We start from the raw sequence: 17,475 nt of genomic DNA, 5'->3' as shown, positions 1-17,475 counted from the left end.
AGAAAAATTGATGTTTTTATAGCAACATTAACTCGAGGCAAGCATGTACGTGCTATTTCTAATTTCTGTTGTTCTTATTATTCCTCATTGAGTGACCAAAGCTATGCTGTGACACTGGTAGGAGGCTCTGCAGCCTTCCCTTTGTCACACACTTCCATTGGGAAGCTGCACTTCCCTCAGCCCTGTGCCAATTAAAATCCACCACTCTCAGGGAAACACTTAAAACCCTTTCCCTGTTGTTAAAGCTCACTCAGCTCCACTTTGAAGATGGTTTTACCCTGCACAGCACGGCAGAGAGAGAACAAAAGCTGCTGGATGGCTGCAATTTTCCCAGGGACAAAAACATATCGGGAGCTTTAAGCACCACATGAAATAACCTGCTCTGAGCAAAATTAGAGGACACTGTATAGATCCATGATAACCTTCATCTTACACCTTACATTAAAACTCCGACATTATTTCCATTTTTAGAACTGAACAGAAATTCCCAAGGTGAGATTTATTTACAGTTTCCATAATTTTAAGGTTTTAAGCTAACAAAGATAGTGTAAAATGTGTGAAACAGCAAAAGGGCTGTGGTGAGTGGGTGGCTGAAGGGAAGATGGCAGTTATTCCAAACACTTCCCTGTTTTTCTCTTCTTTGAGGTATAACTTCAGATGTACTGATGAAATTGCTGTTTTCTTCACAGAGGGTCAGAGAACAAAAAATCCAGACATCCTAAGTTTAGAAAGAAGCATTTTCTTGCCTTTGTCTGAAAAAAATCATGCAGCACCTGCTGCAGAATTTGAACTGGCACTTCAAATGCATTTAGTTACATTTCCTGTCCCTAATGACCATTACTTTAATGTAAACACTCAAATCCAATACCCAGCAAGCTACACTTTCATGCAAATTGGTTTGATGCTAAATCACAACCATGATTTCCATTTGTAGTTTTATACCATCTTATTCCAATTCCCTGGGTCCTGTTGTCCTTGTTCTGCCAGACTCTTTTCATTTGAGACAAGATATTGAATGCTGAAGAATTACAGAATGCCAAAGAAGGGTAAGAAGAGCCCAAAAACCCAGGAATCAGAGTGACATGGCTTGAAACTGAAAAGGTGACACTAAAAATAAATCCTGCAAAGTTGGTTAAAAGAGAGACAAAGTAGAACCTGTGGGTAAGAAATTCTATTCTTCTGGTGTTTACAGTTGTTAAACACAAAAATATTACCCCAGACCCAGAAAATTTCTTAGCCATGGATTACCAGAGGTTGGGAGAGAGCAGGAGCTTCAGAAGTTGCCCAGTTCTCATACCCTTCCCTGGGCTACTGCCAACACAACCACACAAATCTGGATCCTCCACCTCCAACGGGATCCAGGTGAACACAAAAAGGTTTGGAGAAAGATGACAAGGATAATCAGAAGGCATGGAGCAGATAACAGCTAAATTTACTAGAGAACTCTTCATACATAAACAAGATGTCTGATGGTGAAGTTTGTAAAGTCATGAGCAGAGAAGGGAAAAGAAGGGCAGTTTTCCATTCACTCTGAATAAATATATTCAGAATATATTCTCACTGAGAAAGACACAAACCTACTACACAAATAAATTCTGTAAATTTACTCACTAACTTGAGGACAAATTCTTCTTTATCTTTTTGCAGATTTTAATTGATATTAGCAAACATTTGCTGTCTGCAGGAACTGTCAATTCTTGGAATATAATCTACTGGAATTTAGTCTTCCACCTGCTCCAAATAAATTAAAACACACTAAATCAGAATGTAAATTTTTTTCAGAAGAGTATTTCACATCAGGTGTGGGACAAGGAGAGACACTTTGAGTATTATCAGAGTATGAATGAGGAAAATACCACAAATAGCAAAACTAAAATCCCCCTGTCTACACCTCCAGGAATCTCAGGAGGTCCCTTCCACTTAAATGAGTTTGTGCTGCTGCAAAATGGAGAACATGTCAGCACCTGCACTGAGGTTGCTATTGTGACCTCTTACCTTTGTGGGCAGAATCCTCTTCTCCAAGATTTATAGTGTTTAATCCCAGCTTTTTACCACATCTGACACTTCTCCTTCCACTCGTAGGGTACTGTGAGCTGCAGCAATTCCTGTTAGAAAGCTGCTCCAAAATGTCCAAGCCCACATCACCATCCTTTCTGGTCAGCACTAGTGACCTCTCATCTCCATTTGCATTCCTACTACTGGGTCTTCCCAGTTCATTTCTCTGACATTTGACATCCTCATTTGTCAGGTCTGAGAAGTTTTTCATGATTCCATCTGACTGTGTTTGAAATCTCGAGCTTAGACTACGTTCTGTAGCAAGCCAGGAAGGCTTCTCCTTACTGGGAGTAACATGACTGTTCTCAGTTACTTGGGAAGATGACTGTAACCAAGGTGGAAGTGCACCTGTGGAATCAGACAGTTTTCTCCCTGTTAACTTTTCCATTTGTTCGCTCAGAGAAAGTTCATCATCAGACTGAACGTGCTCTGCAACTGCTGCTACTGCTGAATTCTCTCTGGCATCTTTTACACAAACTTGAGATGGGAATGCTTTTAGATCATCCTCTAACTCTGGCAAATTTTTCTTTGTAAAGCTGATTGAGTTCATTTTATGCTTAAGAAGATTTTCTTCTGGCAGGGATTTCCAGTTTAGTGAAGTACTGCTTGATTCTGAGCATTTAAAATGTAGGTCTGCTTTCTTGTCTGTGACTGCAGGTGCATTTACTTCTTTCCTTTCACCTGAGGGAGATGCAGAGGTATCTTGCTTGTGATCTGTAAGGTCAATTGTAGTGTTATGGTCAGCAAAGAGATCTCCAGAGGCTCTCTCTAATTCACCCTCAAATACAAGGTTCTCATCAACATATAACTTCACCTTCTTTGCTCCAACATCGAGGTCCTACAAAAATAAAAGTATAAAGATTTCAATTAAGCTTTCAAGCATTAGATATCACTGTTCTGGGACTCTGACATTTGAACACAATCAATAGACAGACGAAAACAATTAAACCCTGTGTCAGTTACATGCTTTTGACTACCTTTTAATCTAAAGCTCAAACAACTGTGGAATATTTAAGATTTTATTTAAAAGGACTGAAAGCCCTGCTAGACACTACTATGAACCATTTCGTCTGGCAAGGCTTGATTATTTAGAAAAGCTTGAGGGAAGAAGCCTAGATTAAGTATAATTCTATTTGATCAGCATATAAATTCCAGAGGCACATTTTGTTTCAGCATCTGGAAGATTCACCACTTTCACGACACGTTCCACCGTGAACAACCACCCAGATCAAAGCCACTGGAGTTAAAAAGAGTTACAAAGAAATAACAGAGCTAGAAAGGACAGCAAGAAAAATCATCCAGTCCATCTTTTTCCACTGAAGAATGTAAAATAACCTATAACATTGAGAAGAAATCTGTTTTTAACAGTTTTCAACTAATCTGCCTTGATAGCCTATCCCAACACTTAACTAGACTTTTAAATAAAGGCCTTTATCTGAGACACAATTCTGCCACTCACAACTTTATCTCTATGTTCTCCTTCTCTCTGGCACCCACCAATACCTGATTTTTTCATTCCATTGAAGTTGGAACTAATGTTCTTTCTATTCTCTTCACCATTTCGATCTAACCCTTTCTCCTCCTTGACAAAAATACCATTATCTTCAAAGAAAATACAGAAGATGAGACAAAATCCATCTCCTTTCTGTTCTCTAACTTTCAGTAACGTGTCCATCTCGTGGAGCCTTTAAAAGACTCTCTGTTCTTTCCTTCTTTTCATGAAAACTAAGAAGCTTTGCATGAAAGTAAGAAGTTTCAGTTTCATCCCTCTTGTTCATCTCCTGGATGTCAGTTCTGCTTGAATACTGATGTAAATTTTCCTATGCTTCCAGCCTAAACCAGTTACTCCTTCCCCTACAAATACAAATGCCTCTGGCTCTTCACTCCTGCAGACACTTTGTTTAAAGCTTACAAGTCTTTATAGTGTCTATTGTGTTGTTTTCCAAATAATACCATGTATGAGGCAAAAAATGTAATATGGAAAAGCAGAAGATGCAGGGATAACAAGAAAGCTACAGCTGAGGGAGGGAAGCAGGTGTAGGTATGTGAGACACATTCCTGTTAGGGAAAGATAACCTTCAGTAACTTCTCAAAGAACAGCTGTAAACCCAGTTTAATTGGCCATTATGGCACGGCTGCCTGTGGAACTCCACGAGTCTCATAAAGTGCTATAAGCCTGTACTGATGCATTTGGCCATAAAACGTGATATTTTTTCCCCTTGAATGAGGACTCTGATAGATTGCTCTAACTGGGGATCAAAACACTTCAATAATTATATCTATAAAAAACTACCTGCGTGGCTTTGCCTGAAATTATGATGGGGAAGAGAAAGACTATCAGGATGCCCCAGTAATGTTATTTTTTAAATTTCTGTATGTCTGGACTAACAATGCCCTCCTTAAATGCTGGAGATTTTGGATATTCACGGTTGAATTTGGGATAACTGCAACATTTCTACATAATATCCCAGCCTCTACTGCTGTTAGGAACACTCAGCTCTTAGTTCTGCATTTTTACCTGGAAACAGATAAAAACTGCACGGGACCACAGGAATACACCTGTTCGTTTGAAAAGCATTTGTCAATGTCACCTTTTTAAATTAAAATCAGCAACCTTAAGAGCAACTTGTTTTGAAATTAATCCCACTCCACTCACCAGTACCAGAGAAGGACAGAAAACATAACAAAAATGAGAGGGTGGAGGTCATTCTCCCTGAAAGAGGGACAGCCAAGCCCAGAAAAGGGCCAGTCACTTCAAAATTACTATTTCAGTCAGTGGGAAAAGACTTCCTGTTCTCTGATGCTTTGGAATGTCTGAGACAGGTATTTTAGGAAGCAAAAGAGGTGTCTGAAGTGTATCCAGATGAACCAGGCAAAGCTACGGATATTTGTAGGACAATGGAGACAGACTGAACTGGGGCAGGCATTAGTAACAGCTGATAGCTCAGGAAAACCATCTATTCAGGAAGAACCAGGAAAAGAGCTAATGAAAATCTTTTGCACCAAAATCCTTAAGCAGACTGAGCCTCAGGGAGGAAAAACATGAACAGATCTCAGAGACTCCGAGAACAAACATATGCAGGCACAAGACTAAGAACTGCTCTTTTTCATTCCCTCCCACCCCTCTTCTGAGCTCTCAGTTGCTTAGTGATCAGTTCTGGTGGGAAAGACTGACACCACGGTTTAGCTTCCCTGGTACCACTGCTCCGCTCTCCTGGAGCATGAGGAGGCTGGAAAAGTCCCTTCCACATGGGTAATTCCACCCTCTAAACAAATACCCAATGTTTCATCCAAGGCAGGGTTTTTTTTTTTCCTCCTGGAAGAGTGATTAAAATGGCACAATGTCTCAGAACAAGCAGGGAGGTGTGATCAGTGTCAGAAAGGAAAAAAAAAGATAGATTTTGTGGAAGTAATTCTACAGTTTCTCTTGGTGTTCCTTCCCAGTTTGCACCTTCAGCCCTCAGAGTGCCTGCTGGGATAGTGCCTCCCAGTGAGACAACAAGAATGCAATTTCTGGCCATTTCAGGGATATTTATGCACGAAGGACAAAGCATAAAACCAGAGGCACTTTTCTGAGAATTACCCCTGGATAAAGGACTTGAAATTGCTTCTGCCTGATTTCTCGCAGAAGTGTGAAAAAGAAGGAGCAATAGGAAAGAAGTCAAGAATGAGAAGAAAAAAGTTCTTCTATAGAACTAATTGTGCTGTAAGAAAGCTGCTGCAGCCTTACAGTCAATCAAGTGGTAATGCAGCACTGACAAATCTCCAGCTCAAGAGAACGGACATGAGCATATGCACAGGAGGAACACACATATAAGCAACCACTTGAAGAAGAAAATGAACCAACTGGAGAGAAACTAAGACCTTAATGCATTAAAGTATTGATTCCACTCACAGATTTGTGAAGATGCACCACAGACATTATATTGGATCTTACAAAGAAAGTTTTGACAGCAACGAGTAACGACGCAATTTCAAGACTGTAGCAAGTACTTCTAAAATGTCTGACTGTTGCAGACAACTTTGAAAAGAACTGGCTGCCCTTTCTTACACTTCTTCCCTTCTTGCAGACTAAAAATGACCTCCTTTTTTGCAGATCTCATCTGAAGTAAATAAAGGCAAGATGAAGCATCCTCTGAGACCTTCCCTGTAATTCAGTGAATCGAGGGATCTATGGCAATGATGTCATCAGACTTTTACAGCCTCCTTCAAACATATTTTTTCTCCTTCTAGATTCAAGTTCTAAAGCTCAAACATACAAAAGTACTGGCCTGACTTAATTCTTTGCCTATTTTTTTCAGGAAGCACTTGGGCACCTCTGGCTTAGGTGCCATTTGAGGGGGGAAAAGGCAGTAAGAATGATTACGAAAATCCACACAGAAATCTGGCTCTGGACTTACACTAGCAGGAAGAAAATTGTTAGCTAATTATATTTTTGGGGTTTATACTTCTCAGACAAAACTTCCTCATGACAAATTACAGAACTAGGCAGAACTGCCTGCTATCACCTTAAGGATAATGAGACATTTCTTTAATAAGTATAAACTGCTGCACTTCCACCAAAATCCATGGGATTACACTCCCAGTGGATTTTACAGATTGCTTCATAGCAGTTTATTAAAAAAGCAGTGCCTTGACACACAGACATCCATTTCTCTGTTCTTCCTGCATTATGTTCAGGAGGTTTGGTAACAAATCCTACCATTACCTCCAAGAACAGCATCCCTTTCGCACACTCTAATGATGATGGAACATTCTGCAGACTGCAATTTTAGTGGAAAAAGCTATTAAAATTCAAGGAAAACAAATATAAATCATGTAATAGTAAATTTGTATAAGCTGCCCCTTCCATGGCCATTTCCATATGTATAAATTACCACATGTGCTTATATAAGAACATGGATGAGAGCAGAACCAGAGGGATAAACCCTCTTATTCATAATCCAGGACAGCAAATCCTCTTTGATCCAGTACCTGGGATTTCTTTCTTAACACTGCAGTGTACAAACAAGAATAATTTTCATGGTGACATTCAAACACAGAGACAAGAGACCATCTGCCATCTGCCATGATATGTCTCTCTTCTAACAGTAGATTTTTTTATTATGAGCACTCAGTAGTGGAGTTTTTAATTGTCCCTGGCCATGGCAGGGGGGCTGGAACTAGATGGTCTTTAAGGTCCTTCCAACCCAAACCAATTTGTGATTCTAATTAAAGCAACAAACCCAAATTTGAGCAACAGTCAGCCTATTTACATTTATATACATGAGAAAACACATATTTAAACACATAGTTAGATTGTGATAGAACAACTGAGAGTCCTGAATATTAAGATGCACTTACCTTCCAATCTTTATTTCTCACCAGTAAAGGATTAAGTGACACAATACGCAGGCCTTTTATTAGGTCTTTAGAGATCTTTAATAGCTTTGAAAGAAAATGCTCATTGTGCCTATGAAAACATTATCACCACATTGTTTCCACTTACAATTAAGACAGAAGCAAATTTCACAGCAGACAGGGACACCTCAAAGCTCCTATTTTATTAGAGAAAATTGTATCTATTTTTATTTCATGCTTTTAGAAAGAAGAGCAAACTGAACTTCCCTAGGCAAGGCAGAGCAAAGGTACAGAGTAGTTGAGAAAAGACTACTTACACTGGGAGTTGTTGTGCTGTAATTCCAAATCTTGATCTTGGATATACCAAAGTCACATGACCGGGTGGGATTGCGGATAACAAAGTACAGTTGGATGGGCGGATGGAAAGGGCACATCCAGAGGCAGCTTTCCTTCCTGAGCTAAAAACATACACAAGCAGACTGTCACTAACTCTTCCTCCTCAAGCAGGGTTTTAATTTTAATTAACTCCCCACCCCACGGCAGAATACGCAGAGATTAGAAAATTCAATAAAACCTACTACGTAAGAGCAAAACCTCAACCTCATTTCCCAGCAGCAAATCCGACTCTCCTGCCTCTAAGGCAGCTCCCAAGAACCTGACAATGAGATAAAGGTCAGCTGCTCGCTGTCCCAGGGAGGCATCTGCACACTCACACACCACAGGCAGCCTGCCCTGCTTTGGAACTGCAGGGTCAGAGCAAGCCCAGTTTATTTTAATCAAATTAATCAGCTTTGCCTGTGCTAGAGGGGATCACTGAGCACAATGGACACTGGACAATCACTCTGTGGTTTCTTCCTGTGCTTACACTTCTGGTTTGCTCTCTAAAGAGGGAAATCTTATAGAATTTTACTTTATTGCCTGCCTCTATTTTAATCAGGCTTTGCAGACAGCCAACATCACTTACAGATCTATTCCTTGGAGCTATATAGAACTCTACACTTGATATTTTCAAAGATATCACAGAAACTCCCAACATGAATTTTACATACAACTGGCAATCAAGAGACTTAAAAGTACCAATTCTGAAAACTGTAAAAAACTGCTACCTCTAAATGTTCAAAAGTGGAGTAAAAGGATGTGGTGGCACCTCAGAAAGAGGCAAGGAGGAAAGAGCTTTAGAATCAAAATGTTGAATATTAATATACTTGATGTCAAATGTTATCTCAAAACAGCGATGAAGAAGGGCACAAAGTGAATACACATGCAGGTAACATTTCAGTGATCTGAGGAAATAAATTAGCCCCCTTCTGTTCTCAAGGATACACAGTACATACAGTGACACAGCAGGTACACAGTCAGTACTTTTCCACATCCTTTCACTCTGAAGCGAGTCTTTCAGATTTTCCTGAAGGCAGTAATCACAAAACTTTCCTCCTGAGTACTTCAGCTGTGTGCCTAATGATGGTGAGGACAGAGCTCTGCAGCCTGTTCACAGATATCCTGAACAGATCCACTTCTCACAGTGGTCATATCCACATCCAAACTCCCCCAGGTCACGATGGCTCTGCCCCAGAAGCCTCTCAAAAAGCTTTGGGAGACTGTTGTTGTGTATAATGTCAGTTTGGGGCAAAAACAGCCACGAGAGTGCCAGACAGGTTTAATACTTTCTATTGAAGAACAGAAAGATGCCTCTTAACATCAAAGGAATGAAAGATAGCCCTCGAATCCATGTGAACCCAACTCCAGGGTCAACTTCAAAGCTGCATCATGTTTTTGAACTCATACTATGAACAAGAATGGTTAAAAAATAATTTCCCAACAGCATACAACATCTGATGAGCAATCCACCTGCAGACCTCTCCAGCCAGGACCTGATGCCCCAGAAATCAATAGGTTCTGGTGTGTACTGAGAGTCAGAGGTGCCTTCACAGGAGGGTACCTGATTCAGCACCAAAATGGACTCTGGAAAGAATTCTCCATGCTTCTCACCAGTTTCTCTGTAAAGCTGCACATGACCCTCCAAACAACAGGAGGTACATCAGAGCCGGGCCAGTACTGTGAGTGAGAGGCACAGAGATCTCTGGTTTATCAGTGGAAGTAACTGCTTAGTGCTGGGGTTACACAAACTCACAGCTGTTACAATCCCCATCAGCATGTCAAAGACCTGACACCACAAACTGAAGGCACCTTGAAGAATCCATGCCAAAACTCTTGAAACTGTGGAGGACTCTCATGTTTTATCACCAAGAGCGACGGTGATGTCTTTGCCTTCACATGAGGTACTTGAGCCTGGGGTTACTGTCTTTGCAAATAGAGCTGGAAAATCCAGCCCAAAAATTTTTTGAACCATCAGGGTGAACAGGTTAAGGAGTTGGAATTCAAACTGGATCAAGGCAAAAAGGGAGAGTGGAAACCTCTAGTCTTAGATTTTGTGGGACACTGGTTTGCGTGGGCACTGAAGGTGCACCTGATGGAGAGCAAAGGAAGACTCAAGCAGTGTGAAGGGGAATGACGTGGCTCTAAGGGTTCACCACTGGGAAGAAATACCCTTGTTAGATATTTCTAGAATTACAGTTACCTGTCCTTGTTATTCTGAGGTTTAAAAGACCTATATATGTGTATAAGAATCAAAAAGGTTTACAGAAAACAATTTCAATGCAATACCTAATCTATGTCTTATCAAGCATTATCACAGAATCCCAGAATGGTTTGGGTTTGAAGGGATCTTAAAGATCACCTTGTTCCACCTTTGCCATGGGCAGGGACACCTTCCACTAGCCCAGGTTACTCCAAGCCCCCTCCAACCTGGCCTGGAACACTTCCAGGGATGGGGCAGCCACAGCTTCTCTGGGCAACCTGTGCCAGGGCCTCCCCACCCTCACCCTATTTCTTCCTTATCTCTAATCTACATCGAGTTAGGAGAGAGCACCTGATGTTCTGCCAGGCTTTTTGTTCTTTTATAGTATATCACAAAGTACAAGGAAGGAGGCAATTCAAGTGCTCTTCTTAAAAGTCTGCAAGGGTAATAAATAAACTAATAAAATAAAATCCCTGATGTTCAGTAAGACAATCTATTGTCTATTCTCAAAGACAAATGTACACCTAAATGAACAAAGATGGAAGTGTTTTAAGCGTGGTAAAAGGAGTTTTCCACGTAATAAGTTTTTATGTCAAGTTTTCATTCTGTTGAAAATATTAGTTCCTTGGAGATTGATTAATTTATTGGGTTTTCTAATGCACCCAAAAGCTCTCCTGAAATGTACACAAACTGGAAATGCTGTCTGACTTCTGAAGGAACCTGCAGTTCAGGTATCCCATTCCCAAATCTTAAGAATGTATTCCCTGTCCAGATTGCATCTTGGATGCAATACCCTTCCAGCTTCAAGAGAGGAGATTACAGTGTCACAAATCAAAGGAATATATTAATCAATGAAATGTAAAACCTCATTACTTAAGAATAATGGGATATATAAATATATGAGTAATGCTGAGAACAACAGGTTTATAATGGCTTAATGAAGATATTACTACATAATTTATAATTAGCTGGAGAGTCTGAGAGTCACTACTACTACTACTGAGTGTCAGATACACAGCCTGTAAAGGAGAATGGATATTTAGACACCACACTACAGTGTTCAGGAGACAGTAAGAAAGATGTTTCAAGTAAAAATATTTGTCTGGAAATAATACTCCATACTGAGTTTCAACTAAATTTCAAAACACTGCATATTTGCCCTCTTTCTACTCTCCTATAAAATTCATATTAAACATCTGAAAGAAATTAGCAGTGAAGCTCCTATACCTTGAGACCACAAGAATTACTTCAGTTTATCAGCACACACACTCTAAAAAAGTGAAATTCACTGTTCTCAAAGTTTTGTGATCTCGTTCTACAGCACAAAACTTAAAAACTGAATGTGTTCTTTTACCCAAGACAATGCCACAGAGTTAATATATAAGGAGGCAGAGTTAAAGCTTCCTCCATCCAATTGTTTAGTTAAGCAAGTCAGGTAAATTATTCAAACACTGTTCTAAAGCAAAGTTATAACTGAATACCAACATCTCGAGGAAAGCTGGATTTGTTAATAATAGGCAATATTTGTAGTCTTTTAAATTATCATAGTTGTTATGCAGTCAGGTTCAAAATGCAATCATGTTTCTGAACAAAAAACCTGGTGATAGAGTATTATATTATAATGAGAGATTTTAATATCCAGGGCTAGGCTGTCTTACATTTAAATTCTTATTGACCAGGCAGCACAAATCCCCGGGGTTGTCAGCATTTCGAATGTCCACATCATGGGGAGACACAAAGATCTTCTCGTCGTGTAAATCAAAGAATTCCACCTGGCTCAGGCCCACGTTTCCTGGATTTCCCCAGTTGGAAAGCAGTTCCATAGTCACATAAATGGCATCATGCACTTCCACGCTGGCTGTCACCTGGACCAAAATGAAATATGGTAAAAACCTTAAGTGACAAAACAGTAAAGTGTGGAACAAAACAAACACTGTTAAGATTGCAACACTGATGGGTCAGAAGGAGAAAGATTGCAAAGTCAAGGCTATCTGGATGGTATTCAGTTCATTCGGGGTTCCACCAATTCTGCCACACACCAACCTTCTCAAAAAGCCCAAAGAGAAAACAGCTCCCTGTTCCTTGTCTGATTCCTTTGTCATTCTGATGAAGTGATAAACTCTGCCATAGGTTTATTAGTTGACATGGGGCAGAATCAGTGGAATACACATCATTCACTGTACTTTTATTTTAGTAATTCTGGGAAGCATCAATTATGGTGCAAATACACACAAACCTTCTCTCTCAACATGGAATCTGCTTCAGCTTTGTCATCAGCCAGGGATCTGTCATTGTCACAGGCAGAATGGCTCTCATGCTCCAGAAAGACTTTCAGAAGTTTCTTCTTTTGTCTGAAACAACATATTCTTTTATGTGCTACTTCCTCATAATTCCTGCATTTTTAAGAAACAGTTTAGTTGGTGTGAAAAGATGATAAGATGAATTCACACACCCCACAGAAAAACTCATGTAGGCTCACACTGAATGGGAACTGCTGCAGCATCCCATCTTAAAAACACAGGGTTTGGTTAAAAAACTGGGCTCCAGTTCACAGCTGGTTCTGAGAAAGCAATGCCCAGGTTATATAAATACAATAAAGGAAGATGTTGGCAGATCCCTGCTCTGCAGAGACTGGCCCAAGGCTGGATTCCCTGATTTGCTACTACTTGCTACTGCTGAGGGATTTGAAGATTACCAGGTGTAGTGGCATTCTGAAAAATCTCTCTTCAGAAAAAAGGAAGTTAGCCTAAAGCAAATATATATACCTGCTTCCAAAAGGACAGATTCTCTCAGCTTTTGTCACTGCACTCCTTGTCTGGCTTTTTTCTGGAGGTTCAGTCATTGAGGAAACAAGAGATGAAACAGAAGATTTCTTCTAAGGAAGAAAAAGATGAACATGTTTCATTCAGATTGTTCTCCACATACCAATGAGCATCAGTCTGCATCTCTGGAATAAATAAGAGTTTGGGCCCAGCTCATCTGTAACTGTACTGAGTTAAAGCACATTTAACAGAATTGGTCTTGATTAGCAATGAAAGACCTGAGCTTGGAGCTTGATCTTCTACATGGAAGAAAAGTAACATAAAAGCATATTCTGAGGACTTTCACATATTTACATATATATATATAATATATATGTAAAAAATTCTCATTCTGTACATTTGGTGAGAATCAGGGTTGGCCAAACTTTTGGCACGGGTCTACTGACTTTCTCCTTCTCCAAAAATGGATCATAAACACTTTTAAATCCCAAAACCCCTTAGTTTTATTAGAATAAAAAAAGATTTCTTTTTTTAAATACAGAACTATCAGTGACTACCTAAAAGAAAACAGAGGAAACGTGCTAAATTTCTTACAATGCTCTTTCTCTGCCTGTACTGCACATTTTTGCTAGTTTTTATTGATTTTCTTGTTTTTAAGATGAGTTTTTAATTGTTTTTAAACATGGTTGTTGGAGATAAGAGATGTACACACAGAAAACCCATACCAGCTCCTCCTCAGTAAGATCTAGCAGTGTACATGACACTGTACTAACAGGGAAGAGTGCCCACATTAATGAGTCCTGCAGGAATGTAGGATTTATTGGTACGGAAATCACACATTATCTTGTTTAAGAAGCTTCCAGGATGAAAATGGCTCAACTGGGCCTGCAGCTGTGCACTTGACTGCATAGACACATCATACTGCTGGTCTATCAGTTGCTCAGTGATCCCTGTAATCAAGAGAGAACTGTGGGATGCTATCCTGAGGAAGCAGATTAAAGAAAACAACCCTATGGAAGAATAATACAAATTCAATTACACTTAAGAGGCATCACCATCCATTCATACACAACGTACAAGAGATTGTAATTCATGGGGGGTTTGCTACTCGATCAAACAGCTCTCTCTGGTATTTTCCACACCTTTTCAGGGCCTGTGGAGCTTTGTAGGTCTCTCTGCAAGGCTTCATTCTCAGTTTTCATGGCTTGAACCACGGCTGAAACCGAGAGATCAGGATCCTTCTCACACACGTTCTTCCGAGTTGCTGACAGTGACCTCTCTGGTCGACTTAAGGGTCCTGCCACCAAGAGAGGGAAGAAACATTTATCTGTCTGGACATACAGGTATGGAACATCACAGCAGCATCCACTCGAAACATCCAATTCAGTCACTGACACAGGGCTTTGCAGTAACTATCCCAAGTGAGGCTGAATTCCTCCACTTTGGTTTTATGTTGAGATTCACATCTAGTTTAGAAAACAGTTAAAACAGCATCGTAACGAGAGGAAAACTGACAAATGAGAAACATCATTTTTATGGTTTTGGATTGCTTTGTTCTGGTATTTAGTGGAACTGCCTTGTGATAGTCCACTGAAAGAGAAGCATATATAATTTAAGCACAGCAAGATTTTGCAGTGTAACTGGGGTGCTCAGCTATTTTGGAGGAATCCCCAGAGTCTTCCAGCAAAACAAGGGGAGCCAGGACTTTCTATTTGCAAGGCAGAATAAGTCACCTTATCACTTAAGTAGTCATCACAATGCCCATACACATCCCAATCTTCCCAAACTTCAAGGAGAAATAGAAACATCACAGCCTATAAACAGGTTTAAAAGAAAGGAAATAAAATTTAACAACAGATGATCTGAGATTGGACTAAGAGAGAAGCACAGTGGTTATATTCAAAAGAGAAGCACAGTGGTTATAGCTGAGGACTTTGAAAGTCAAGGGAAGAAAAGAGACTGAAGTTGTAAAGACATTTAGATTGAGTGGAAATATTGAACAGATTGATATTTCGGAGAGCTCACAATGCTGCAGGGAGGTTTACTAAGCAGGAGAGTACAGTGCAGTGGATGCAAGTAAGATGAAGTCTACCCTGAAAGACAAGAAATCAAAACTGAGCTGAGATTTGCATGCATTCACACTCCTTACACATTCACACATGAAACCTTTCAACGAGCATTAATCCATCTTTGCAAAAATAGGGACAGGATAAAGTCCTGTTTACTTTTCTGTACTATATCATCCCCCTGAAATGAAATTAGAGCTTTAATGTGATAGCTGGGCAGAAACAGTTCCAACAAGCACTATTATAACCTGAGGAAATGCTGCACACATCTTTGGGAAGCAGTCAAAGCAAGCATCTGCTCAGACAGATGGTGGGTGAGGGTCTCAGAAGCTACAAAGGGGATTTATTCTGAAGCCAAAAAGAATTAGCTTCTTTTCCTCCATTTGGTTTTCTGCCAATTAAGAAACCAATATTTGGACTTCTCAAAACCATTAGCCTTATTGCTTTCTTGGGACACGAGTGGATTTTGCTCTTTTGAAAAGAGCATCTGAACCACAAAGTAAGGCATGTCTGAAAACTTCATCTCAGACCTTTCAAAACTCATCAGACTTGTTTAGGATTGCACTGAAATACAGCTGCAGTCATGATTTCAGCCCTAGTTTTGGGGTTTGGTGTGTGTTGTTGGGTTTTTTCCCTAGGTAAAGGCCACATTTTAGCAGCAGATTTTTAAGATAAGTAGCAGTGCCTGCAAAATGTTGTTCTTCAGTCCAGGAAAAATATTTTCCAGAATGGTCCTAGATACTGGCATATCTACTCAGCATTGGAGACTGATCTCTAGTGTTCAAGGTGTAATTCCAGTACAGTCCCAAGCAGCAAAAGAGCTGTTTTGTTGTGCTGTGGAAAGTTATGCCTTTATTCTTGTGGAAAAAACATGCCATTTTTATTCCTATAAACACATCATGTTAAGATCTTCCACCAAAGCATCAATTGCTGATCTAGAGAAGACACACTTCCATTAATACCATGGGGAATAGATCTCCATGAGGAAAGTGGAAAACACAGATCAAGTGCAAGGACTGAAAGGCAGAGGCAAAAAGTCTTACTCTGTGGAAACAAAAAGAGAAGGAAGATAGTAAAGATACAGAAGACTAAAGTCTGCAGGCGCTGGATCTTCTCACAATTTTACTGAAGTGAAAACACTCGAGTTGTTAAAAACAACTAAAAAAAGGCAGGAGAGGGACAGCTAAAAAAAATCACATAATGACAGATATGTGCTGAAATTGCATCTGAGCCAGAGGTGGAAAAAGCATGAAAACTCTCCTTATTGACATCATATATTCTTATTTCTTACTAGAACAAATTTTTTCGTGTCTTTCCTGGTGCAAGAACTCAGCAGAGAGTGGTCGAGTGCCTCTGTTTTTCACCATGACTGGTCTGACAGGAATGTACAATTCAGCACTGTCCTTTCTTTTGGCAGAGAGAACTCGCACTGGCTTCACTTCTGCAACATCAAAAGGAAACAGAAATAATCAACTTTGAAGTTACTTAGGAGCAGTCATCCTGGGAAAAAATTATTGGATCCTAACTGCTAAGGTTTTGCTGCTTTAATTATGTTGGCACAGTTAAAGTGATAATCTCCCTCCCTCTCATTGATATTGTTCTATTGATACAGAAGCACATAAGCATGGCTTGCACTTAGTGAAACAAAATAAAAATATTATTCTAGTGTACCAATAGATCTCATCTCTACCAGGTATTTACCTGCATTACTGTCAAGAAAAGCCAAAATAAAAATGAACTCCTGAGTCACTTGTTAACACATTACACTAAAATAAATTCTTAAAACACTGACTAAATCTTGTCTTATTTAGAGGGTTGCCTAGTGTAGTTCATCTAAGTACTTCTTCCCTTTTTTATTTGAGAATTATTAATGCCTCCATTGTTTACAGGTTTGAAACCTTTCTCTAGACAAAAAATCATGTACTCTCCCAAAGATCTTGTTCTCACTGCAGCTCCATCCTTTGTTCCTATCTCTTCCTCTGCCCCCTCCCCATTCACACTCCACTCACATCAATGATAATGAGAGGAACAATCCTCTGCTCAATTTATTCAAAGATCGTTCCTCTTAGTTTATGCAATTAATTATGAATAAGGAAAAGAAAGAATAAACAAAACCAACAACCAAAACCAATTACTGAACCTGAAATGAGTGGGAGGGAATTTTGAGAAATAGTGAATGTAAGTCTAGGTCTCGTTTCTGCCTGAACTCTTCACCTTTGACAAGCTAAATACCTTAGAGACCTAGTGACTGGTTGTGGGTTTGGACATTGAGGTCTCCAAAGGACACAAAAAGTAGTGGCTTATATCATTTACTGAGGATAAATAGCACACACTATAACAAGAAATATCCAGCACTCAGGATGTGAAATAAAGTTGAGACTGGGAAGGTTTGGCTGCCTGAATTACTGCAAAAACAGTTCAAAAACCTATTAAAAACATAGTAATTTCTTGAGAAATCCCACAGACAATCTGAGACAATATTTGTTCAAGTGTCTAGACCTGGTGATGCAGGGCATTAACTAGGGTTACATCTTCGTGTTTGAAAAAAAATTCTTAATAAAGGAGCAAGAAGATGCAAATCTTCCAAATCAGCAGATTAAAATGAGAGTATGGAGTAACCCCCAATGATTAACCAGCCATTCCCTTAAAAGCACTGCTCTCAAAGAATCATTAT

The 17,475-nt window shown here is 39.7% G+C and overlaps 1 protein-coding gene across 9 annotated transcripts in view; it reads right to left on the bottom strand.

The window, feature by feature from the left end:
• KATNIP (katanin interacting protein) overlaps window positions 1-17,475 on the bottom strand; it is a 56,058-nt gene that overhangs the window by 26,558 nt on the left and 12,025 nt on the right. For 7 of the 9 annotated variants that reach the window (XM_027750887.2, XM_027750886.2, XM_039389567.1 and 4 more), the window contains exons 7-13: window positions 16,093-16,242; window positions 13,878-14,032; window positions 12,739-12,848; window positions 12,210-12,324; window positions 11,632-11,838; window positions 7,713-7,853; window positions 1,996-2,893 (exon numbers count right to left, since the gene is read on the bottom strand). In XM_027750887.2, the coding sequence (XP_027606688.1) occupies window positions 1,996-2,893; window positions 7,713-7,853; window positions 11,632-11,838; window positions 12,210-12,324; window positions 12,739-12,848; window positions 13,878-14,032; window positions 16,093-16,242 (1,776 nt within the window). The remainder of the gene's footprint in view (window positions 1-1,995; window positions 2,894-7,712; window positions 7,854-11,631; window positions 11,839-12,209; window positions 12,325-12,738; window positions 12,849-13,877; window positions 14,033-16,092; window positions 16,243-17,475) is intronic. The other 2 variants (XM_039389564.1, XM_039389565.1) reach the window with 1 other exon arrangement.

This window comes from Pipra filicauda, unplaced genomic scaffold (assembly GCF_003945595.2).
Source record: "Pipra filicauda isolate LSUMZ 115617 unplaced genomic scaffold, ASM394559v2 scaffold73_size2923735_pilon, whole genome shotgun sequence".
Lineage (NCBI taxonomy): Eukaryota > Metazoa > Chordata > Aves > Passeriformes > Pipridae > Pipra > Pipra filicauda.
This window is presented reverse-complemented; position numbering and strand designations above follow the sequence as displayed.